At 44.6% G+C, this 26,289-nt stretch overlaps 1 protein-coding gene across 1 annotated transcript in view; it reads left to right on the top strand.

Moving 5' to 3' along the window:
* KCNK13 (potassium two pore domain channel subfamily K member 13) overlaps positions 1 to 13,820 on the top strand; it is a 100,841-nt gene extending 87,021 nt beyond the window's left edge. Inside the window, exon 2 of the mRNA XM_021679630.1 lies at positions 12,928 to 13,820. Coding sequence (XP_021535305.1) covers positions 12,928 to 13,820 — 893 coding nt within the window. The remainder of the gene's footprint in view (positions 1 to 12,927) is intronic.
* Positions 13,821 to 26,289: the final 12,469 nt, after the last annotated feature.

Below are 26,289 nucleotides of genomic sequence, written 5' to 3'. Positions count from 1 at the left end.
AGCGTCTGGCTCAGAATGAGTGCTCCATCCATCTAAACCACCAACATCATCTTCATCCTCTTGTCACTGATCTGCCAGCTCCAGGAGCTAGAATAAACAGGCAAATGGCCTTGTGCTTAAGGACCCAGAGAACTCATGAACCCGCAGATCATAGAACAAAGGAGGAAATTCCCCAAATCAGTATTTCCATTGCTTTTCTCACCACCAGATGGTGAAGGTATGAACTACATGACTGCAAATAATGAGTGCACTTATCAAATTCCTAAAAGTAGGAAGTTATTGCCAACCCTCCTTTGGTCTGTTACATCACTGAGCACTCCTGTCTTGAATGGAAAACTCTAGAAATTGTGATTCTCCAGCTCTAGGGTAATCATTAATATCCAGGCCTGGAACTGGGCCCAGCCCCAGAGATGCTGATCCAGTAGGGAAGGCTCAAGGATCCATGTCTAACAAGCTCCTTGGGTAGTTCTGGAACCAATGATTCAGGTACTACGGTCAAGAAGCGCTGCCTAGAACACAGAATCTGGGTCTATTTCTTTACCAAGGGGGGGCTACCATGGCAGCAGGTGCTGAGCAAATGCCCATGCAGAAAGCTGATTTAGGACCAATGCTCACCCCAGCCCTCAGTTGTGCTCCTGCATCTCCCCCCTCCCCCACAACCCAAACAATCAACAAACCTCATTTTACAAAAATAAACCAAGAACAGCACCCACCTGGTTCCATCCCAGGAAATGGATTGGCTGGGAAGGAAGTACCACTTCCTTCTCTTCATTGTCTTTGTTGCCGTAGGTAATGGAGGAAGTAGGAAGTCCTTGACTACTTTGGAAGTCCTACCAATGCAAAGGAAGGGGAGCCGCTGTCTTCGTGTCTGCTGCTGTCCTGGCCCCACAGTTAGTCCAGAACTTCTGAAGATAGCTCGTTCAGATATAATGTACCGTCTGAATGTTTTCTGCATCATGTATTGATACACCAAAGAAATTAAGGTTGCCTTTGCCTCTAGGATCCCGAAAGTATCACACCCTTCACTGGTTTTGGTGGGAACCTACTTTAGAATCTTACGCAAGCAGACATGACCTTTCTTTCTGATCCTCCCACCCCTGTGCCCTGACTCCAGCTGGTGGTATTTCCCTGAGTGCTCCCTGTGGTCCTTGTACTAGAATCACTATGGGAACTAATTTAAAATGCCAGTTTTCTGGTTCTGTTCAACCTCCTGAATCAGAATCTCTGAGGGTGAGCCCTGAAAATCTGTAGTTTTTGACAAGCTCCTTCGGGAATATTCATGTGTACTGAAGTTCAAGACTTTTGTCCTAAGTGACCATGGTTTGCTTCTACCTTATTCACTCACCTCTCAGTTAATTCTCACACTGTAAATAAAGGTGTGATCAGACTGTCCATTTTCCCTGAAGCTCGGCAGAAGTTTTCCAACTCTCTCTTATGTTGTTTGCAGGCGACTCAGAAAAGGAGTTTACGGAGCGCCTGGGTGGCTCAGTTGGTTGGGCGTCTGCCTTCAGCTGCCTTCAGCTGAGATCATGATCTCAGGGTCCTGGGATCCAGCCCCGTGTTAGGCTCCCTGCTCAGGAGGGAGTCTGCTTCTCCCTCTCCCTCTGCCTGTCCCTCTCTTTTCTCTCAAATAAATAAATAAAATCTTAAAAAAAAAAAAAAGGCAAGAAAGAAAAGGAGTTTACTTGGGGTGCCTGGGTGGTTCAGTCCGTTAGGCATCCAACTCTTGATTTCGGCTGCAGCCCTGGTCTCAGGGTCTTGGGATCGAGCCCCGCCTCAGACTCCAAGCTCAGCGTGGAGTCTGTTTGAGATGCTCTCTCTCCCTCTCCCTCTGCCCCTTTCCCCACTCGCACTCTTGTGCACTCTCAAGTAAATAAATCTTAAAAAAAGAAAAGAAAGAAAGAAAAAGAGTTTACTTTACTTGATAAACAACCTAGTGCAGGTTTCTTTCTTGTGTATTGTTGTAGTACTTTTATCTCCTGGACCATGGTTGATGCTCCTGGAGGGCAGAAACTATCTTGTAATCACCCACCCCCACTCCACCCTGCCTATGCTCTTGGCACAGTGCGTGCAACCTAATAAGTATATTGCCTGATTGGACTGTCACATCAACGCTTGCCTCCAACAGTTTTCTCCTCAACATCTAGAAATGACCCAAGAGGAAGTAAATTTTGATGGTGAACACTTGACCCTCATAAACCCTTGTCTTCAAGCATTTTCTTTTTCTTTTTTTTTTTTTTAAGATTTTATTTATTCATTTATTTGAGAGTGTGAGAGAGAGAGCACATGAGAGGGGGGAAGGTCAGAGGGAGAAGCAGACTCCCTGCCGAGCAGGGAGCCCGATGCGGGACTCGATCCCAGGACTCCAGGATCATGACCTGAGCCGAAGGCAATCGCCTAACCAACTGAGCCACCCAGGCACCCCCAAGCATTTTCTTGAGAAGACTCATAAAGCTTCATCCACGCTTTTCACAGCCTGTGAAGTACAGATGGCCACCCCACCTCTTCCCGCAGCATGCACACCTCTCCCTCCACACTTCCTATACACGCATCCTAAGGGACTGATTTGTCCCTGTTTCTCGTTACCCCAAGTTTCTATTAAGGAACCCCCCCCCCATCACCACTCTGGCACTCTCTGAAGTGTTGTTGTTGGTTTGTTTTTTGTTTCTTGTTTTTAATTCCTAGCATGCAGTACTTTCTTTCTCTAAAGTGACAGGGTCCAATCTTCTCCCCATTTTAGCTAAGTTGCTAAGACAAGGTTTTACCCATCTGACCATCCAGTAAGTGTCTGTTCACTTACCTGATCTTACCACCTACCCCGCCAGCTCATTTCCAGATGGGTGAGGGAGCGTTCGGGGCTTGGATGCCCATGCCTGGCTGGAACTCAAGGGCCTGCCGTGCCCCCAGTCGAGCACTGAAGCTGTACTGTGCAGACCTGATTTATTAGGCACTCGGGAGCCACAGGGCATTTTGCTGGACTACAGAGGAAAACCCAGACAGGCCAGACAAGGCTAGTTTTACATCCCACCAGTTGTTCTTGAGAGTTTTCCAGTGGTGGTTTGTAAAGAAAGAACCAGGCCCAAGAAGAGACATTCTTAGCCTGATTTTAATCATTAGTAGGGACTGCCTTTTTTTTTTTTTTTAGTTTGTATAAGGGAGATTATGGTAAACACAAACATGGTGCAGTGTGAAATCCCATCAAGCCAAAACGAAATTTCTGTTTGTTGGCAGAATTCTGTCTTGCAGAACCCAACTAACGGTGTTTGGGGTAGGAGGGCAGTGACTTTTAAAAGTTGTAGGTCTTGAAAAAAGGATTTTGAGTGATTAGCTTGTACCTTTGCCTTCGATTTACCGGTGTATGGGGGTTACTCAAGTGTGAGGTGAGCACGGTGATGGGTATTAAGGAGCGCACATATAGCATGGAGCATTATATGCAAACAATGAATCATGGAACACTACACCAAAAACTAATGATGTACTGTATGGTGACTAACATAACAGAATAAAAAAATTATAATTAAAAAAAATAAGTAAACAGGGAAGTGCACTTTTGTGTAAATTAACTTCAGCTTATACCCTAGAGGCAGTTAGCCTTCAATGACAGTGTTTACTCTGCAATCTACTTTCAAGAGGTCACTCTTAAGCATTATAAATATTGTTATCAAAATCTACACTGTAGGGCGCCTGGGTGGCTCAGTTGGTTAAGCGACTGCCTTCGGCTCAGGTCATGATCCTGGAGTCTCGGGATCGAGTCCCACGTCGGGCTCCCTGATCAGCAGGGAGTCTGCTTCTCTCTCTGACCCTCCCCCATCTCATGCTCTCTATCTCATTCTCTCTCTCAAATAAATAAATAAAATCTTTAAAAAACAAAACAAAACAAAAAAACCAAAATCTACACTGTAGGGAATATTGGCTAGCATAAGAAATGTTAAAAATAATTCTCCATTGGAGAAATGAGTGCTGTGCAAGATAAGGTTGGCCAACAGGTCGTGTGAACCAATGCCCTTGCTTAGATGGGCAGTAAATTCACTGAGCAAATTGGGAACCCACCCAAGGCCTAGCGCTTCACTGTTTCTGTGTCACCTAGAATTCAACAACAAAAAAGGAAATGGGTAAAGTAATTGAATAGGTGTGCTAAAGAGGATGCCCACCTGACCACAAAACATATGAAAAGATGCTCAACTTAATAGGCATCAAGGAAATGCTCATTAAGACCACTATGGGGCGCCTGGGTGGCTCAGTCAGCTAAGTGTCTGCCTTCGGCTCAGGTCATGATCCCAGGGTCCTGGGATTGAGTCCCACGTTGGGCTCCCAGCTCAACGGGGAGTCTGCTTCTCCTTCTACCTCTGCCGGCCGCTCTGCCTACTTGTGCTCTATCTGTCAAATAAATAAATAAAATCTTAAAAAAAAAAAAAAGACCACTATGTACCCGCCAGAAGGTTAAAATGAATATTGGCAAGAATATGAAGAAGCTGGGGCTCTCAAACCTTGATGAGGGTGGGGTGAATCAGGGCATCCACTTTGCTGAACATATAATGTCATGTGAGTCCTCACTTCCACATCTAAGTGTGGGTAGCCAAGAGAAATGTGTATATTTGTTCACCAAAGGACATGCACCAGAGTGTTTGTAGAAACACTATTCATAATAGCTCCAAGCTGGAAATGACCCACATATGTATCAACAGTAGAATGCCCTCTTCATCCCACCCTCCCTGTGCCCTCAGCTGGTATCTGTTCCTTAATATCACACAGGCTCAACAACTTGCTTGATTTACAAGTGCAATTTCCATTCAATTCCAAACGCCTTGCAGACCTCCTCTTGATATTCTTTAAAATTCCTTATACCCAATTATCAACGAAGCATGAAGGGATGAGCTGGAGCAGCCCAGAAATGGTGGGGAGAAGATGCCTGTTGAAAAAATTGCAAGCCCCAGAGAGAAGATGTTTCATTATTCATCGCTGTGTAGCAAACTGCCCCCAAATTAGTGGCTTAGACAACAGTCATGGGCATTTCTCACACTTCTGTTGGTCTGCTGGGCTCAACTAGTAGTTCTCTGGCTCCACAAGATACCCCCTGGTATATCTCAGGCTTGACCGGGGCTGGAATGCCCAAGATGGATTTACCCAATATCTGAGGAGGCTGGAATGCTGGGGAGGGCTGGGACTCTCTCTGCAGCTAAATGGTCACACTTTTTATACAGTGACTCAGGGGTCCAGAGAAAGATAAAACTGCTAGGCTCCTTACTGTCTAAGCCTAGAACTAGTGCAGCATGACTTCCGCCCCATATGATTGGTCAGAGCAAGTCTCAAGGTCATCCAAGATTCAAGGGGAAGGGAAATAGGCTTCACCTCTTACAGGGATGGGAGCAGTTTGCTCAAAATCATCTTTGAAAAACAATTTACCACAGACAATAAGAGTAAAGGAGGGCAGTCTGGATGGGGAGCCTGGATTCAAGCCAAGCCTCCACCCCTCGAGATTACCTGGCTTTTCAGTGCCTCAGTTTCCCCACCTATAGCATAGAAAGCTTGGACTAGAAAGCTGTGAAGTTCCTCTAGGCTCTAACAGTTGTGGTTCCATAATCCACATAAAGACTGACCCTCAAGTCTTCCATCATTGGAGCCCTATTTCCTTCCCCCACATTCCCCATAAGAATAGTCCATGGAGTCTCTTTTATGTTTTTGGGGTTTTTTTTTAAGATTTACTCATTTATTTTAGAGACAGTGAGAGAGCACGGGTCAGTGGGGGGAGGGGCAGGGAGTGAGGCAGAGAAGCAGACTCCCCACTGAGCGGGGATCCTGAGATCAAGATCTGAGCCGAAACCAAGAGTCAGAGGCTTAACTGACTGAGCCACCCAGGTGCCCCACCATGAGGTCTGTTTTTGCCCTCTTTCCATCCCAATTAAAACTGGAAGGTCTTGTTTAAAAACCCCCACAAACCCCTATGTAGTTTCATCTCACACAAAGAGGCTTAAAATTTCTGAATCAAAAAGATGAAAAGTTTATGCAAGTCAAACTGATTCTCAGTGTATTGAGAAGAATGAATCAAGAGGGATGATTGTTTTGGGCAGGTGTTTGTCTGCCATTTGAGGAAAGCTTCCAGAATATTTTAACGCGTTTTTCTCAGTTTAAAAGTAATGAAAGAAAGAAAAAAAAAGAAAAATAAATAAAAGTAATGAAAGATATAAAGCATTACAAATAATTAAATCACCCAAATTAACACCATCTAGAAATAACCTGATTAAAAATTTTGTTTCTTTCCCTTTATGTTGTTTTTCTCTGTATATGTTTGTGGCAGACCTTGTCAGTCCTGGGGTCCGTCTCTTTCCCAAGGAACTCCAGTAAACCCTGGCCAGTCTAAGAGGAAATCCATTCCTCTTTTAGATAATTGGTTTGAGAAGGGGGCTTGTAATAATTAATGATGTATAATGGGAATTTTGCCAGGGGGTTTCTGGGAAGGATTCTCTGTTCTTAGAAAGATACACACAAGGCAGGAACATAACATTTTCTGGCTCCGGACATTCGTGTGTGAGGAGTTAATGCCCAACCTGTTGACAGGGCCAGAGCCAGAAAGGTGAAATGGTTTTGATTCGTAGATCCTTTGGAAAGCCACCCAACTAGCCACGCAATTAATCCCTGGGGCTACCCTACCTCCAAATTCCATGTTCTAAGAGATAATATATCCCCTTCATGTTTAAGCCACCTCTATTTATGATTTGCTATGACTGGCAACCAAAAGCAAAATTTTCACTGCTACTATATATATGCATATATCTGTACAAATTCATTTTAGAAAGTTTATTCCTTCATCCAACAAATATTTAACGAGGATACCCCATGCACTAGGCTTGAGTCATTCTGCAGACACACTTTGGCTCTGCATTTTTCCACTTTACATTTTCTCTAGTCATTAAAAACTCTTTGAATATGTAATTTTAATGGCTTCAATTTAATGACTATTTAGTCATTTCCCTATTATCTGACATTAGGTTGCTGAGGATTTTCATTATTAAAAGCAAAGACATGGTGAACATCAGTGTACATAATGAGTCACATTTCTGATCTTTTTGGGGACATATTCCTAAAAAAAAAAGAGAGAGAAAAAGATACAAGTATTTTTAAGATGCCTGAGACATTTCCAAATTGCTTTCTAGACAGTTTATGCCAATTTATATGTCCCCATAGAGTGTTTGAGATTTTCTGCTTCATCTGAGCACACTCTTATAATAGACATTTTTTAAAAAAATGTTTCTAGGGGCACCTGGGTTGCTCAGTCCGGTCATGATCCTGGGGTCCTGGGATCGAGCCCCACGTTGGGCTCCCTGCTCAGTGGGGAGTCTGCTTCTCCCTCTCCCTCTGCCCCTCCACCCGCTTGTGCTCTCTCTCTCTCTCAAATAAATAAATAAAATCTTTAAAAAAAATGTTTCTAGAAAGAATTGTGATTGAAGTCTACAGGACACATTTACCCAACAAATCAATGGCATAAAAAATGGGAGGGAAGGCTCTCAATGAATAAAGGAGACTTAAAAGATATATTGCTTGGACCTTGCCAGTGTCCTGATTCATACAGATCTGTAAAAAGATATTTTTGAGAAATTTGAATATGGCCAAGGCATTATTTGGTTTTAAGAAATTAGTGTTCGTTTTATTAGGTGTGATAATGTGGTTATGTTGGGAAAATAAAGTTCTTGTCAGTTACAGATGCATCCTTATTTTTTAAATTTATTTTTCAAGCCCCAGCATGGGACTTGAACTCACAACCATGAGATCAAGACCTGAGCTGAGATCAAGAGTCAGACGCAGGTGCCCCAGTGCATCCTTCTTAATGGATGAAATGGCATGATGTCTGGGATTTACTTTAAAATGCTCCAGCAAATAAAGGTGGTGGGGTGGGATAGGAGAACCAGGATTGGCAAAATGTTGACAATTGCTGAAAGTAGGAAATGAGGGTTTATTATAGTAGTCTCTCTACCTTTGTATATGTTTGAAAATATCATCATGCAAAGCTTTTCAATGTTTTAACTTGATTAATTTTTTTTTAAAGAATGGTGGTCAACAGAATATACATAAAATGCTGGGAGACTGCAGGTCTGCTCTCCTCTCTTCATGGTCTAAAAGAAAAGCTCTATTGGGGTTGACTAGGACCTGGCAGTCTCTGGCCTCTTCATTCCTGGCCCCAAGGGCACCAGGGAGCCTGGTTTGGTCCCAGGAGCTGCCCTAGGGGTCACATTGAAACAGATCTGAAATGGTTCAAGGGAGCCAGAATGAAGCAGACTGCTGGGCAAGCTTCCTTGGAGTCCTGGGACTCCAAACCACACTCATGAACCCTTGGTCCTCAGTCAGCTAGCCCATGTGCTCCCAGACTCAGGGTTTGGACCCGAATCAGATGACCTCAGGCTTGAAGCGCAGGGAATAAATTATATACTGAAAAGCACCACCTGTGACAATCAGTTTCATTTGTGTGCCTATGAAATACACGGAGACCGAAATGCATGGGGTGTAGCCCATTTTTAAAACTGACTTAATTACATCACTTGTTGGGAGAGGCACACATACATTCAGAAACATGTGTTTTAGTAAATGAAAATTGTAGGGTTTCAGGCTCTGATGCAAGCGAATCCCCTGATTTGGGTACCAGATTTGGCAGCCACTGTGGTCTGGGTGTCTATGTAAAGCATGGAACTACAGACGCTTGGTTAATTTCCCTCCCTGGCTTCTACTCTCGATGCATACACCTGACCATGGCTGACACTCCGCACAGTCAGGCGGAAAGAGCACAGGCCTGGGAGACAAATCGAGGTTCTAATTCTGGCTTTACACTTCTAGGCAAGTTACTTAGCTTCTGTAGTCTTCTTTTTCTCATCTGTCAAATGGGACTAGTGGACTAATACTAAACACCCAGCTCCCCAGCAAGAGTGCGAGGAGCCAGTGATACCTAGCAGAGGGCAGATCTTTGGTGACGCTTGTGTTCTTTTCCTCCACCAAGAGGGACCCCAAGGCTTCTTATTCCCAATCCCAGGCATCCCTAATGTCTAGTATTATGGGGCTCAAAAAAGGGGAGGCTTTCTATGAAAAAGCCCATATTATAAGCTTCCACACTTTTTTTTTTTAAAGATTTTATTTATTTATTTGACAGAGAGAGAGACAGCTAGAGAGGGAACACAAGCAGGGGGAGTGGGAGAGGGAGAAGCAGGCTTCCCGCTGAGCAGGGAGCCCGATGTGGGGCTCGATCCCAGGACCCTGAAATCATGACCTGAGCCGAAGGCAGGCGCTTAACGACTGAGCCACCCAGGCGCCCCGAGCTTCCACACTTTTAAGCTTTGAGTAGTAGAAGCTGTGGAACACCTCTCCCTGCAGACCGTAGGAGGCTGCCTCCCAGTGCTTCCCCTCACTACCACATATGCCATTTGCTGTCATTTTTGCTGATTGAAAAAATGGCGGTGCCCAATCCAATACAGTAGGTAATTGAAACTTGTGGCTTCTCTGTTCTTTTAATCAAATTGAATGTTTTAAAACCAAATAAGATGGAATCTGGAAATTTTAAATGCCTGGGACATGTCCCCACATCAACTAGATGTGTCATTCATTGGAAAGGTCCGTTGACCGAGCTTGTCAGCTGGCTTTGGTCACGCATCTATACGTCACTCATTTCAAGTGAGGCGGCATTCGGGCCCCTGAAGCCAGATAACTCCATTGTGCCTTTATTTTGGCCTTTGACTCTCTATGCCTTGTTTTGTAGATAGCAGTTTATTTGTCCCAGCCTGGATGCGAGGTTCCTTGAGGTCAAGGACCTTGTCCGGCTAATCATTGTGTGGCCCAAACGCTTAGTGAAGGCCCTTGAACTTCACAGGTGCTTAATAAATTATTGTTGTCAGCTTCAGCTGAGAGCTATTCCTAACGGCCCTATTCTCCAAGACTAAAATGATTAAGTCACCTCTGGGATCAGAAAGGAAGATTTTGGAGAAGCAAAAATTTGCCCATTTAAATCCTGTGCTACATGAGAAAGTTCTCCTCGGATTGTTGGCAAGAACCTCCCCATCCCCCTCCCCCTCCCTTGTTATTTCTGGGCTTTCCCCATTTTCAATGCCTTTATCCAGTTTCTGGAATATTGTTGGGCCAATAAAAGGTCCTGGATAAATGTTTCTTTTTTTTCTGCTTGTTGCCTCGGTTCTGTCTCCAATGAAGAGAGCCCTAAGACCCATCTGGTCCTACAGCTTTGGGGCAGGGGCTCCAGCTTTCATTGTTCATTTCTTAGTGCAGAAAGATTTGCAAATTTTACTGCTTCTGGGCATTCACTGAGCCAGAGGAGGTACCCCAACATCTACTCAACACCCTGGTTACTCCTCAGCATTCTTTGGCCCGGGGAGAGAAAGACATTGCTCTCAGCTCAGTCATTAAACTCAGTAAGTTTTTTCTAAATTCTCCACTCTTACAACCACCTCGTTTCAACTTGAGCTTGGGGATTAAAATGAAAGATGCATCAAGAGAAACCATAGCAAAGACAAAGTATTTCTCTTTTTTTAAGATTTATTTATTTATTTATTTATTTATTTGAGAGTGGTGGGGGTGGGGTGGGGTGGGAGCAGAGGTAGAGGGAGAGAGAGAATTTCAAGCAGACTCCACACTGAGGATGAAGCCCAACACAGGGCTCGATCTCACGACCCTGAGCTGAAACCAAGAGTCGGATGCTCAACCGACTGAGCCCCCAGGTGCCCCAAGACAAAGTATTTCTTTACATAACGAAGATATTTAATAAATGAAACCTGCAGTGCCAAGAGTTGCTGAGGGAATTCCCAGGGAAGAGATGAGGGTCTCTTTTTCTCTCTACCATTAGGGTCCATAACTCTAACTCCCAATGACAGTATCTCCAGCCCCTCGCCCCTTCCTTCCCACATCATTATCCTGTCCCATCCAGCTAAAAAGCTAGATTCACCCATCTTCCTCCAGTCTCCTGGTTATAGGCTGTTAACAGCCTACACTCATGTAGACCCTTGTGTGCTTTTCAATCAAATTGAAATGGAAAACCAGATGGTAACACAGTATGCGTAGCTAGGTGTTTGGGAAGGGTGGCCCCTTGGCTGTCTGCCCGAGGAGAGCAGGAGGCCATCACCCCAGAAGCCCACACATGGCAAGTTCTGATCTGACCACTTCCCAGCCTGCGCTGGGGGCAGCCATGTGCAGCTATGGCAACAAAGAAATGTTTTGGCTTGGGGACAAGCAGGATGTCATCAGGAAAGAGGATGAGGGGCAGCCAGAACGCCCAGTATGACAGCCAAGGTCTCTACCGCTTCGCCAACTTCATGTTCATCCTCATGGGTGTCTGCTGCATCTACTCCTTGTTCAATGTCATCTCCATCCTCATCAAGATCCCAATGATGGGGCCCAAGTTAGGAACCTGAACTTGATAATAAGAAAAAACAGAGACAAGAAGAATTGATTCAAATGAAAAGCTGAACCCAGGGAGGCAGGCTCAGTACTTATTTTTTGAATGGCATTTGTATTCAGAGACTTTGATGCCCATCCCCTCAAACAGATCAGATTTCTCATGGTGACTGAATCATTTGCTTGGAAGGATCCCATGTCACTCGGGGTGGGCTGACCCCGGGCACCCCTCAGTGAGAAATACTGAGTGAATCACTGCTCCTTTCTTTTTCTTGGTGTTCTTAGTGATGCCTATTGTTCTGGAGTTGGTATTCTTAGCAACATGTCTGTGTGCATGGGTAGAAATGTCAAGAAGGTAGAAATTGTGAACAGTAAGAGGTAAAGGCAAGAGAGACGTTTTCTATTTGATCAAACTATAAAAATCAACACCTCAGTTTTCACTCCCCAAATAGAAGGTATATGTTTGAAGAATTTTGTTTAAAAGATGAGAACAGAACATCTTGAACAAATTTCTCATTTTTTTTTTAAAGATTTTATTTATTTGAGAGCGAGAGAGAGAGAATGAAAGAGAGCACATGAGAGGGGGGAGGGTCAGAGGGAGAAGCAGACTCCCCGCTGAGCAGGGAGCCCGATGCGGGACTCGATCCAGGGACTCCGGGATCATGACCTGAGCCGAAGGCAGTCGCTCAACCAACTGAGCCACCCAGGCGCCCAAATTTCTCATTTCTACAGATGCTGGCATTGGCTGTTTCTCTGCCTAGAACACTACTATCACCACCACACACACACACACACACACACACACACACACACACACACAAATGCACACGCACACACATACCTCTCCTTGCCTGCCTAGCTCCGCTGTAGCTTTCAAGTATCCCTGCTTAGTCTTCCCAGAACCTCAAGTCTGAGATGGGTTCCCCTCTTGGCCGTCCCCATAGGACACTGTCCTTCCTCCAGCACAACCCCTACACAATGTAGTAATCACCTCACTAGGCTAGAGCCCCACAAGGGCAGGGACCAGCTCTGGCTTTTTTAGAGTTCAATCTTCAGTTCCTGGAATGGCACTGAATAAGTATTTATACAATAAATGAATTCTGATGAGTCTGTGTAAGCCTTTTCTCTGTATGAACCTTTGTCTGTCTGCACAGTGTCTGCTGAGTATGGTTGTTCCGGTTGTGTACTGTACAGGACATCTAGTCAAGTCCGGAGGGGAGGCCTAAAATCCAGCTCACGTTCTCATCACCCAGCCCACGTTCTCATCACCCAGCGATTTTTTTTTTTTTTGCTGCCCGTATCCACCTGGAGGAAGACGTACCTTTTTTTCTGATTTGCACAAGGGCACCATACAAGCTTTCAGCAACGCAGCTCTGAACAACACTTCATGTCTTCAAAAGGAAGTGAGAGTTCTCCCCCTAGTTCCTAGAAAGGCTAGGACTGAGCGCTTTTATGAAACTGTTTCTTCGGGTCCTTTGCCAGCCATCACAGCAAAGACCCTGACCGCATTCCCTCACTCTTCTCTCCTCTGATTTTTGTCTCCTGCAGGGTTTGGGATGACAACTCCAGCGACAGTAGGAGGAAAAATCTTTCTGATCTTTTATGGCCTCATTGGGTGTGCAAGCACCATCTTGTTCTTCAACCTCTTCCTGGAGCGCCTGATCACCGTCATCGCCTACATCATGAAGTCGTGCCACCAGCGGCAGCTCCAGAGACAGGGGGCCCTGCCCCAGGAGAGCCTGAAGAACCCGGGCAGGTGCGAGGTGGATAGCTTGGCCGGCTGGAAGCCCTCCGTGTACTACGTGATGCTGATCCTCTGCGTGGCCTCCTTGCTCATCTCCTGCTGTGCCTCGGCCATGTACACCTCCATCGAAGGGTGGAGCTACTTCGACTCGCTCTACTTCTGCTTTGTGGCTTTTAGCACCATTGGCTTCGGGGACCTTGTCAGCAGCCAGAACGCCCAGTATGACAGCCAAGGTCTCTACCGCTTCGCCAACTTCATGTTCATCCTCATGGGCGTCTGCTGCATCTACTCCTTGTTCAATGTCATCTCCATCCTCATCAAACAGTCCGTGAACTGGATCCTGAGGAAATTGGAGGGGGGTTGCTGCCGACAATGCCAGAGGAGACTCCTGCGGTCACGGAGGAACGTGATCATGCCGGGCAATGACCAGAACCAGTGTAACATCTCCATAGACACGGACGGGGTGATGGACAGCGACACGGATGGGCGGCGGCTCTCGGGGGAGATGATCTCCATGAAGGACTTCTTGGCCGCCAACAAGGTCTCACTGGCCATCCTCCAGAAGCAGCTGTCGGAGACGGCCAACGGCTGCCCGCCCCAGGCCAGCGTGCTGTCCCAAGACAATGAGTTCTCAGACGGGGTGGGGGCCTTCGCGATCATGAACAACAGGCTGGCGGAGACCAGTGGGGACAGGTAGGAGCGAGGAGCAGATGCTGGGCGTGGAGACCAGGAGATGGACCGCGAGGGCCCGGGTTGACTGTGGAGCTGTCCCGTCACCCTCTGCAGGCCCAGCCTTAGAAAGCTCTTCTCCTCTAAGGTCTAAATCAGTCCTAAGAATGAGTCACAAAATCAGCCCAAGACATTGGCACTATTTCTTGACCCATCTTCCTCCAGGGTTTTAACTGCCTAAGGGAGGGAGGGCTTGAGTAGGCCTCCATTTCCTGCTGCTCTGTTCTTCATTTGGAAATAAAAATCCCAAACGAAGATCCTCTTGTTCTCCCTGGAGCCCTAATTCTGTGAATCCAGTTTCACTGCCCGTCCCAGCCCCTTCAAACAAGCGGGGGGAATGTTTCACGCTGCATCTGGGCCCTGGGCTTCCTTCAGAACGGATGTGTCCCTAATGCCACAGAGAGGGAAGTCACCTGTTTTACTCTCTGTGTCTGCTTCTCTGCTTTTTGTTTCTCCTTTCTTTAATTTTTAAGATCCTAATGCCAGGCTAAGGCGTCTGTGGGACCTCCGGGTAGTAAGGAAGCTAAAGTCAGCTTCAGGCCTTGAAATTGCTGCCAAGTAGTGGAGAGACTCACTTTTGTAATGAAAGAATATAGCATAACCTTCTCCCTCCAAATGGTCACAGAGACCATGTCATTTTTTTTTTTTTAGCCAGGGCTTGGGGCCCATTGCAGAGATAATGGCTGACTATTTATTAGAACTGAAAATTGAATAAATCCTCACCTTATTAACTAAGATTACATGAGTGCTCATTATGGACAGCGGGGCTGGGGCGGAGGAGTGCCTAATTAAATGGGCATTTATTGAGAAAAAGGAAACAGAGAATTAGAGCAAAAGGAAACAAGGAATTAACCCTCAGGGATATGAGCATCGTCTTGGATTCTTGGCTGGAGAAACATTCTAGGTCAGGTAAGAAAATTTGGCTTCTCCTGTGTCAATTGGTTTCGGTTTTGCTTTCTGGGATTGTAACAAGTCTAGTTACATAACCTCCCGAGCCAGTAAAACATCCCTGGTAACAAGGGCTATTGATTCTTCATATATTTAGGAGAGAACATTTTGAGGTCTGAGAGCAGCACTAATAAGAGATAGCTATTGTTTTTATAAGATAAGGATGGTACACACAGCTATTTTAGAAACGATGAAGATGGTCGGGCATCATAAAGAAAACAAAGCAGAGAAATTGATGTCTAATGAAACAGAGATATTGAGAAGAAAGCATCAGAGCTGGGAGGACCTTGGGAACCATCCCATACAGCTTTCTTTTGTTTTAGACAAGGAGGAAACAGAGGCACGAAGGGACTGCTCCTTGTCTGAACTCTTCAGGCTGACAGTGAACAGCAAGGGGAACCCAGGTGTCCTGACGGGGATGTCCTGGCTTGTCGCCCATGCTCCACACAGCTTCAGACTTCAGAACCTCCCTCCGCTGCTCCTTCTTCGGCTGAGTTGCCTTTTCTTCCAGCTGGCAAACCCAAATATTTTCTTTATAATGCTAAAAGTACTCAAGAGCAGGGGTCCAATAGGCAGCAACCCTGGGCTTTGAACGAAGGGCTGTGTGGCTCCAAAGTCAGAGATCTTCATGTCTTACCTTGTATCGCTCTTAAAGGGAAGTCTTCTGGAGCTACTGCAAAGCCCTCATTAAGAACCTCTGATCGAGGGATGCCTGGGTGGCTCAGTCGGTTAAGCATCTGCCTGCGGCTCAGGTCATGATCGCTGGGATTGAGCCCCGAGTCAGGAGCCCGCTTCTCCCTCTGCCTGCCACTCCCCCTGCTTGTGCTCTCTCTCTCTCTGATAAAGAAATAAATAAAATCTTTAAAAAAAAAAAAAAAAAAACCTCTGATCGCAAACCAAGCACCCCCCCCCCCCGCCCAGGCTCTGCCCTGCTCGAAGCATCATGGGGATAGGGAGAGGAGCTGGGTCCCTGCCCTAGGAGATGTCTTGAGCTCCACATTCCTGGTACAGGGACTGGCCCAAGGTCCTTGCTTCTCCAACCCAGGTCCCTAGACCTCGGGGGTGTGCCAGGGCGCCAAGGACCATCAGTATAAGTGAGCATCATCTTCCTAGAAGGTCAGTGTACTGAATGATTTTAGCAGAGAGATGTTGTATCAAAACACGTGGCTCTATTTAAGTAGGATCCAAAACTGGAATAAACTTTTGAGCTACCATGAGAAAAATTTTTGAACTTTTGAGGAGTTTTCCTGAGGAGTCTCCTCAGGGTCTTAGAGAATGAGTTTGTTTTGCTCTGGGTTGAGGTTCCCTGGTGGAAACATTTGAGAACCAGCATAAGGAGTGAAGTGTGGTACATTTACAATGGATGATGGGAATAACATTTGCCCCCCAAAATGGCAAACTAGGAATTTATGTAGTTAAGCCTCTCTGTAGTTACTCTTAAGCATGAACTGGTTAACAAGGGGATTTCTAGGTAGTAATATAAAGCTGGAGTTCAAAATCTGGAGGCCACAAATCCTTTAACATTGTTGCCTATGTACAGGTACACCTTGGAGGTATTGGGGGTTAGGTTCTAGAACACCACAATACAGTAAATATTGCAATAAAGCCAGTCTAATGAACTTCTGGGTTTCCCAGTGCAGATGAAAGTTATATTTACAACATACTATCGTACGTTAAGTATGCAATGGCTCTGTGCCTTTTACAAAGTACGTACCCTAATTTAAAAATACTTTATTGCTAAAAAATGCTGACTGTCATCTGAGCTTTCAGTGAGTTATAATCTTTTTGCTAGTGGAGGGTCTTGCCTCGATGTCGATGGCTACTGACTGACCAGGGTGGCGGTTGCTGAAGGTTGGAGGGGGGGCTGTGACAATTTCTTAAAATAAGACAGCAATAAAGCTTGCTGCATTGATTGACTCTTCTTTTCACAAACGATTTCCGATGCCTCGTGGTGCTGTTTGATAGCATTTTACCCACCGTAGAACTTCTTTCAAAACTGGAGTCAATCCTCCCAAACCCTGCTGCTGCTTTATCAACTGTTTCTAAATCCTCTGTTGTCATTTCAACAAGTTTCACGGCATCTTCACCAGGAATAGATTCCATCTCCAGAAATGTCTTTCTTTGTTCATCCATAAGAAGCTACTCCTCATTCGTTAAGTTTTTCTTTTTTTACAGACTTTATTTAGTTTTAAGTAAACTCTCCCCCCAATGTGGGGCTTGAAGTCATGATGCTGAGATCAAGAGTCACCTGCTCTACCAACTGAGCCAGCCAGGCGCCACTCACCCATTAAATTTTTATCATGAGATTGCAACAATTCACTCACATCTTCAGGCTCCCCTTCTAATCCTGGTTCTCTTGCCAATTCCACATCTGTACCCAGAACACACACAACATCTACTGATTAAGTTCACCATCTCCTATGGGCACGGTTTGTACACCCATAGACAATTACAATAGTAACGTCAAAGATCACAGATCACAGGGCGCCTGGGTGGCTCAGTTGGTTAAGCAACTGCCTTCGGCTCAGGTCATGATCCTGGAGTCCCAGGATCGAGTCCCACATCGGGCTCCCTGCTCAGCAGGGAGTCTGCTTCTCCCTCTGACTCTCTCCCCTCTCATGTGCTCTCTCTCTCATTCTCGCTCTCTCAATAATAAATAAAATAAAATCTTTAAAAAAAAAAAGATCACAGATCACAGATCATCATCACAAATATAATAATGAAAGGGTTTGAAATATTGTAAAAATTACCAAAATGTGACACAGAGACACTAAGTGAACAAATGCTGTTGGAAAAATGGTGCCAATAGACTGATTAAAAATGTGGTATCTGGGGCACATGGGTGGCTCAGTGAGGTGTTGGACTCTTGATTTCGGCTCAGGTCATGATCTCAGGGTTGTGGGACTGAGGCCTGGGTCAGGCTCCACACTCAGCGGGGAGTCTGCTCAAGACTCCCTCCCTCTCCCGCGCCCCGCCCCTGCCACGTGCTCTCGCGCTCTCTCTCTCTCTCTCGCTAAAAATAAAAATAAATAAATCTTTTTAAAAAACCATGGTAGGGCGCCTGGGTGGCTCAGTTGGTTAGGCAACTGCTTTCGGCTCAGGTCATGATCCTGGAGTCCCTGGATCGAGTCCCGCATCGGGCTCCCTGCTCGGCGGGGAGCCTGCTTCTCCCTCTGACCCTCCCCCCTCTCATGTGCTCTCTCTCTCTCATTCTCTCTGTCTCAAATAAATAAAAATCTTTATAAAAATAAATAAATAAATAAATAAATAAATAAACCATGGTATCTGCAAAGAGTAAGAAAGAGAGGTGCAATAAAATGAGGGAGTACAGACATGTACATACAGACGTGAGAGGGAGCACACATGTACATACATGTACATTGTCTTGCATACTAAGCTTCACCGTTTTCTTCATGTTTCCAAGGAAGTTCTTCCATCTTCCCTAGAGTTAGAATGTTTATTGCTATTTCCTCATGTCACCTTTGTCCCCACTCTGCATGTCCCTAACCCTCCCAGCCAATTCTCTCTGTCCCCTTCTCTGGACTGTGTCGCATGGCCTCCCCATCAGAAATCACGTTCCTCTGCCCTTGCACTTTACTGGCCAAGAGGAGAGTGACTATTTGCAGAAGGCATTGAAGTTGGCCTGAGTCCCTCTGTTCAGGAACACAGAGTCTCCCCTAAGTGATGAAGGGACCCATTGGCTCAACATCCATGAAGCTCTCGGGCTTCATCCATGGCTAGGCTCACAGCCTGTCTTTAGTTCTCTATGATGTTATGAATATGACCTGGCCTTTCATGGGGGGGCCTCAGAGTCAAGACATGGAGTGTCTCATGGGGCCCTCATCCCATACTGCTTGTACAAGTTTTGGGGTATTTCCATACTGCCTGAAATGATATCTTCTTAATATTTTAATCAACTCAGTTTTTAATTAATTTTGTCTTAAAAAGAAATTTGTCTCACTAAATGGAGGGCTTGTATCACTTGCTCTAAATAGAAAATACAGTCACTGTAAAAATCAATAAAATGAAGACAAAACTATGTTACTAAATTCTAGCCAGATCCTATATCCTAGAGAAGACTCTACACCTGAGACCTTTTCTCTCTGTCACAAATGCAGATTGGCATGTGTGCGGGAGGTGTGAACGACACTAGCACCAAACAGACTTGGTGATGTAACCACAAGAGCTGGAAGAGAATGAAAACGGGGTTAACTTCCTCACTCTGTGCTTTGATGTGAATTCATTCCAAGCCTGAGGGCCCCTAAAATCATTTCATGTTCACCAAACCATTGGTGCACATCCCACATTGGGGGCTACGTAGAAGTCACAAAGTACAGCAGTTTCTGAGGTGAGGCTAACTGCATAGAGAAGAAGAGTTCTTAGGTTTGAACACCTGCCCATGAACACCAGTTCCAATGTGAGAGAGGATGGAAAAGTCTCTCTGTGCCCCAGTCCTTCTGCACCCGTGATGTGGAAATGGTAAGAACATCAGATCAAATGAGGTGATGCTCAGGGCAGGGCTTTGTGGCCCCCCAGGAGCTGCCCCGGCAGTGGGCACAGGCTGTCCACATGCTGGGGTTCTGGGGACAGGGATGAGGAGGACATTAAATCCCACAGTGAAGGATTTTGTTTTGTTCTTGCACTGACATCCACTGCTTGCCACACTGTGCTTTACTCATGGTTCTCGAGTATTAGATGGCATCACTCTTGGTGATGGTTTTATACTAAACCAGTAGACCGTATCAGCTTTATTTCTGTTCCACTGAGTCCTTTCATTTCAGAATTACTGAGTTAATTGCACGATTTGACACAGTGAAATGTTTGGGGAAAGCTGTAATACTAGTATCTTGTACATTGCTAGAACTTTATGGTTTTTAAGGCTTATCCATCCACAACTGTAATATGTTTACCTCCATAACCACATTGTGAAGTAGGCAGAGCACTTGTCTTCAAACTGCCTTTAATCTTGTCTGAAATAAGAGAGAGAAATAATCACACTTTATATAAAAATTAACTGGGCTTCACATTGACAGATTGGAGAATAAGCTTTAAAATGACACAGACTGGGGCACCTGGGTAGCTCAGTCGTTAAGCGTCTGCCTTCGGCTCGGGTCGTAATCCCGGGGTCCTGGGATCGAGCCCCGCATTGGGCTCCCTGCTCCGTGGGAAGCCTGCTTCTCTCTCTTCCACTCCCCCTGCTTGTGTTCCCTCTCTCGCTGTGTCTCTCTCTGTGAAATAAATAAATAAAAATCTTAAAAAAAAAAAAGACACAGGCTGGGTTTGAGTTTCAGCCTTTTCACTTTCTGGCTGTCAGACCTTGAAAGTTACTTAAGGGGGCGCCTGGGTGGCTCAGTTGGTTAAGCGACTGCCTTCAGCTCAGGTCATGATCCTGGAGTCCCGGGATCAAGTCCTGCATCGGGCTCCCTGCTCAGCAGGAAGTCTGCTTCTCCCTCTGACCCTCCCCCCTCTCATGCTCTCTCTATCTCATTCTCTCTCTCAAATAAATAAATAAAATCTTTAAAAAAAAAAAAAAGAAAGTTACTTAAGGTTCAAAAGCCTAGTTTCCTCACCTGCAATGTAGGAATAATTGTACCTGCATCACAAATCACTGCAGCAGATAAATGGAATGATCTGGGCTCTCATTATGTGGCACCTAAGCCCTCGAGGGTGAAGAGAATATGTTACAACATTCCGGAAGCCAAAGAATAAACAAGATTGACTTCTAGAAGAGCCTGGTTTATTCCAAGATTTGGGAAGAAAAGGAAGATTCCTTTGTTTTAATTAATTTAATACAGTCCTTTATGATCAAGTGGGATTTATCCCTGAAATGCAAGGATGGTTCAACATTTACAAATTAATAAATGTGATACACCACATGAATAGAATAAAAGATAAAAATCAAAAGATTATCTCAATAGATGCAAAAAAAAACCCCACTTGACAAAACACAACATCCTTTCATTATAAAAACACTCAACACATTGGATATAGAAGAAATATACCTCAACATAATAAAGGTCATATATGATAAGGCCACAGCCTACCATCATATCAACAACAAAATGTTGAAAGCTAATCCTCTAAGATCAGGAACAAGATGAGGATTCCCACTCTCACTATTCCTGTTCAACATAGTACTGGAAGTTCTAGCCAAAACAATTAGGCAAGAAAAAAAAAAGGCATCCAAATTGGAAAGGAAGATGTAAAATTGTCTCTGTAGATGATACGATTTTATATGTAGAAAATCCAAGACTACACACACACACACACACACACACACACACACACTGGTAGAACTAGAATAAGTAAGTAAATAAATAAATAAACTCTTTAAAATTTTTAAAAAAAAAAAACAATTCTCATTGGTGATTTTGATGTGCAGCCAAGGTTGAGATCCCCTGCTTGGGAGCTTATTATCTTGGGTTCCAGAAATTATTATATCTTATTGATAATGATGATCTAATGAGAACAATACTTTACTTGGCATAATCTTTCACACTTTATGAAGAATCTCCATGTGTTCCGTGAGTCAGTTAATTCTGACAACAGTCCTGTGAAGAAGACATCACCATTTCCATTTTGCTGATGAGGAAAGTGAGGCTTAGGAAAATTTAATGACTTGGTGACGTGTGTGGCCTCTCTTCCTAGATGTAGAGATGGAAGGAGCATCACTTCTGAACAAACAATGAAAAAGAGCTGGATTAATTTCAAATTCACCATTTTTGAGGAAACCATTGGTGAGCTGAGGTTGCAGAGCAACCAATTGGACCCAAATATGAGGAGAAATGGGCATCTGCAGAGAAGGAAGAACCACAAGGGCTCACTTACCTGGGGTGGAAGAGTTTAGAGTAAGCATGAATTATGGATAATTATGAATTGATGAATGTAGCCTGGTGGGACAGTGTGAAGCCTCTGAGAGCCATAGAGAATTGGGAACCTATACCTTCTTGTAGGTCTTTTCTTCATAAACCTCACTGGGCACTCACAGAAAATCCAGAATGAGCTCCAAGAAAGTGTCCATGATGGTGCAAACCTGGGGGAGGGGAATGGCCACCATGTGGGAAAAGAAACTTTACCAGGACCTTGCTCTCCTGTCTTTTCTAAGGAGCAGAAACCTTAATGAGAGGAGGGATGGGCAACAAAGTCTGCTTCCTTTGGGCACTGGTGGAAATTCATGGCAGCTAGGGGTCGAGAATGGGGGGGGAATAATCCCTACTCCTGGGAGAAAGGCAGGAGTACGTGTGGCACCAACAGCTAAGCCCAAGGGACAGGCAGGAGAAGGGAGAAAACCATGCCCCTGACACCCAAGGACACAGTGCCTACCTAAAACTAAAGCTGAATCAGAACAACAGAAACACTCCCAACATCGTCCCTACCAAGCTAACAAGCTGCAGATGACAAGTAACAGCAGAATACTGCGGAGAGGATAAGAGTGTACCAAGAACCCCTCTCTGAGACACAGTGCAAGACCGAAAGCTCACTCCAACAGACATTGCTCTGGCAAATCCAGTTATATCCTATGCATAAGATATTGCTGAGGGAACATGAAGCCCGAGATGCACGGAGGGTAACTACAGCACCAACAAACCTCAAATCCAGCCCAACTCCTAAATAGATGAATTCAAATATCCACACTAAGTGTTTATCAGTAGGAAAGGCATGCTCATACCTGGGCACATGAACTCTTCACCCTAGTCTCTGCTGACATACACAAGATGTTAGCTTTCAACAACAACAAATTATGAGGCATGCAATTAAAAAACATTCTCTGGAAACAAAGCAATCATTGGATCCAGACTCAGACTTGAAACAGATGTTGGAAACACCCTGGTAGGGAATTTAAAATAACCATGATTGGTTTGTTAAAAGTGCAAAAGGAAAAAATGGGCATCATGCAAGGACAGATGGGTAATTTCAGTAGATGGAAACAATTAAGACAGAATCAAGTGGAAATGCTAGAAATATAAAACTTAGTAAGAGAAATGAGTAATGCCTTCAATAGGTACATCGGTCAACTGAAACAGCCAAGAAGAGAATCCACGAACTTGAAGACAGGTCCGTAGAAATTACCCGAAAGACACAAAACACAAAGAGATGAAAGAGTGAAAAGTTAACAAACCATGACATCCAAGAGCTTCAGGACAATATCAAATGGACTAGAACACAAGTAACTGGAATCCAAGGAGAAAAGAGAACAGAGCAGAAAAAATATTCAAAGAAATAATAGCTGAGAATTTTCCAAAATTAATGACAGAAACCAAGATCCAAGGAGCTCATAGAATGCCTAGCAGGTGGTATCTATAAATATACACCCCACCACACACACACATGCCACATACACCTATGCATATCACACTCAAAATGCAGAAACAAAAGGAAAAGAAAATCATAAAGGCAGCTGGAGGGGAAAAAAAGAACATTACATTCACAGGAACAAGATAAGAATTATAGCAGACTTATCATCAGAAACCATGTAAGTCATAAGACAATAGAGTCCAAAGACATCTTTAAAATGCTGAAATTTTTAAAAAGAACACTTCTGACCCAGAGTTCTACATTCATTAAAAATATATTTCAAAAACGAGGGAGAAACAAATACTTTCTCAAACAAAAACTGAGAAAATTCATTGTCAGCAAACCCACCCTTCAAGAAATGTTGAAGAACTTTCTTTAACATTTTTAAACAACAGGAGAGAAGAACCAACTCTTCCATATGGAAGAATTCCAGTTAATAAACATAGAAGGAATCAGGAAAACAGAGAATTAACCTTTAGAACCTGAGAAAGTAAGAATCGCCACAGACAAGATCCACTGTTGATGCTAAATTAATGACGTAAAAGTTGAAGCAGAATCAGGATATTTACAGTCTGAAAGGATCTTCACCAAAATGTTTAGTATTACAAAGAGAAAAATAGCAACTTTTCAGTGGAGAGTTCTGGCAGATACCAGATTAATCAAGGGAGCAGAGTTAACAGCCACAACAGTACATGCCAACGCCAGGTACCACTGCAAAGACAGACAGAAGGACACAGCATCTCTGGGGCGTCCCTCACACTAACACGAGTCTACTCAAGAGAAAACATCAGATAGACCCAAACCGAGGGATATCCTATAAAACAAGGAAGAAGAAATCTTCAAGTCTCAAGCTCACAAAAGAGAAGACAAGACTGAAGAAATGTTCTGTTTGTTTTTTTAAGATTTTGTTTATTTGAGGGAGAGAGAGACAGAGAGCATGAGCAGGGGGAGGGGCAGAGGGAGAGGGAGAAGCAGGCTCCCTGCTGAGCAGGGAGCCTGACGACCCGGGGCTCGATCCCAGGACCCTGAGATCATGACCTGTGCTGAAGTCAGACGCTTAACCGACTGAGTCACCCCAGTGCCCCTGATGAATTGTTATAGATTACGGGGAGCGGAAGGAGTCATGATGACTAAACACAGTATAGGATCCTGGATTAGATACTGGCGCATAACAAGGACATTCGTGGAAAAACTGGGGTGGAACCCCATAAATTTTGTAGTCTAATTTTGTAGTCTAATAGTATTCTACCAAGGTTAAATTCTTAGTTTTGACAATTGTCCTGTGGTTAAGAGGTTAACATTAGGAGAAGTTAGATAAAAGGTATATATGGAAACTCTTGTACTATTTTTATAACTCGGCTATGTGTCTAAAATTATCTCAAAGTAAAAAATTAAGAAGAAAAACGCCAAGACTTTTCTCAAGATTGCACACAGCCTGTCACACCTCAATGTGGGCTGTGATTTCAGCATACGTCTGTGACTCCAGTTCAGGTCTCACGTCCGAAGCAGGCGTTGGCCCGTTGAGCTAAAGCAGTGGGTGGGGGCCCCAGAGTCCCTGGGAACTTGTCGGGCATGCAGATTCTCAGGCTTCAGCCCAGCTTCAGGAATCAGAATCTCTGAGGTTAGGCCCAGGCAATCTGCATTTTAACAAGTCCTCCAGGGCAATTTTTTCCAGTAAAGAACGCTGTCCTGAGCATGAACTATCAAGGGCAGGTAGGAGACCCTCCCCTGGGGTCCAGCCTGCATCGCCATTAGGCTATACCCTTGTTGCTGGATCCTAATGGCTCCCAGAAATGAATCTCTTGTCTGCATCTTAGAACCAATTCTAATTATTTTAAATTGCCCAGATACAAAATAACTACTCTGATAACTATGCTTCCAGTAAGCTATTAGATGAAAGTAATGACTTAGCATCCTGGATTTATGCAGAAGGTGGCACTTTTTGTTAAGGGATTTTTTTTTTTTAAATCACCTCCTAGGGGTCCTTGGGTAGATTTCTGTGTATTCCTAGGGCATTTGATGATTGCATTTTGTTGAGTCTTCCCAGAAGCTGCCCTTGGATTTTAGTCATTACAGAATGACCTGCCGGCGGGAGCCGAGCATCAAGCATGTACCACCTTCCTCAAAATCATCAGATTCACCTAGGGAGATTTTTTATGCAGATCTTCAGGCCTTTCCCCGACCTTCTCAATCAGAATCTCTACGGACCAGGGAATCTGCGTTTTTAATATGGAGTTCCACCACCCTCTCACAAAATCAGTTGTTCTGCACAGTCACATTTGGGAAGCGCTGCTTTGTGGGATGAGGTGGGGGTCGAAGAAACGGGATAGCCTTAAAGAAGATGCAGGACCTGCCTCAGATCTAATGAGAAGGATTTATGGACACCTGAGATAATTATAGCATAGCTCTCTGCATCCAGGTTGGTTAGGCTGATGACCACTGAGATGATCCAAAACCTGCATGGTGCACCTGTCCACATGATTTATTCCTGACTTTCTCTGACCTGTGCATGAACCTGGGCACCACCCCCACCCATTTGTTCGAGCATTCACCTCTGCTTTCTCACAGGCTCTTGTAAGTCAGTTCAATATTCAGTAAATATCAAAGCCTGCCCTGGGTGAGCTGTTTGAAAGTACAGAACAAATCTCAGGGCAGCTCCTGACTTCCGGAACACAGTGAACACCACAAGAACACATTATATAACTGAGGGCTGAAACAAACTATTGAAAAATTTCCAGGGTTATGTCAGGAAGGGGTGGGAGTCCATGTGGCCTGGGAAAGTCAGGGAGGTCTGCATGGAAGAGTTTGGCTGGGAGCTAGGACTGGCAGAATGGATGCAAGAGGTGAAAAGCTCTCTGCTGAAGGGATAGGTAGGTAAGAAAGGAAGAAGGGAGATCAAGGATTCCAAGGATAGAGACTGCGTCTTCCATTAAATATTGAGTATTTGTGAGCACCTCCTATGCCCATGGGAAGTCAGGAGTGAGAAGCAAGTCCAGAGCTGGGGGAAACTGCTTGCTCCTAGTTTTCTGGAATTCTGTTTCTCCCTCCTCTAAGGATTATCTGCCCTGACTCTTCTCCTACCTTTACTGGAATCTCTGGTTCTTTTCTTCCTAGTCACCCTGGTGCTCTGGGATATTCACTAACTGCAAGGACCCTTTAAACTTCCCCTGAGCTGCTTAAGCTATACCTAGTGG

The sequence above is a fragment of the Neomonachus schauinslandi genome, chromosome 9 (genome assembly GCF_002201575.2).
Source record: "Neomonachus schauinslandi chromosome 9, ASM220157v2, whole genome shotgun sequence".
Classification (NCBI taxonomy): domain Eukaryota; kingdom Metazoa; phylum Chordata; class Mammalia; order Carnivora; family Phocidae; genus Neomonachus; species Neomonachus schauinslandi.
The sequence above is the reverse complement of the archived record's forward strand: the minus strand, read 5'-3'. Positions and strand labels throughout refer to the sequence as shown.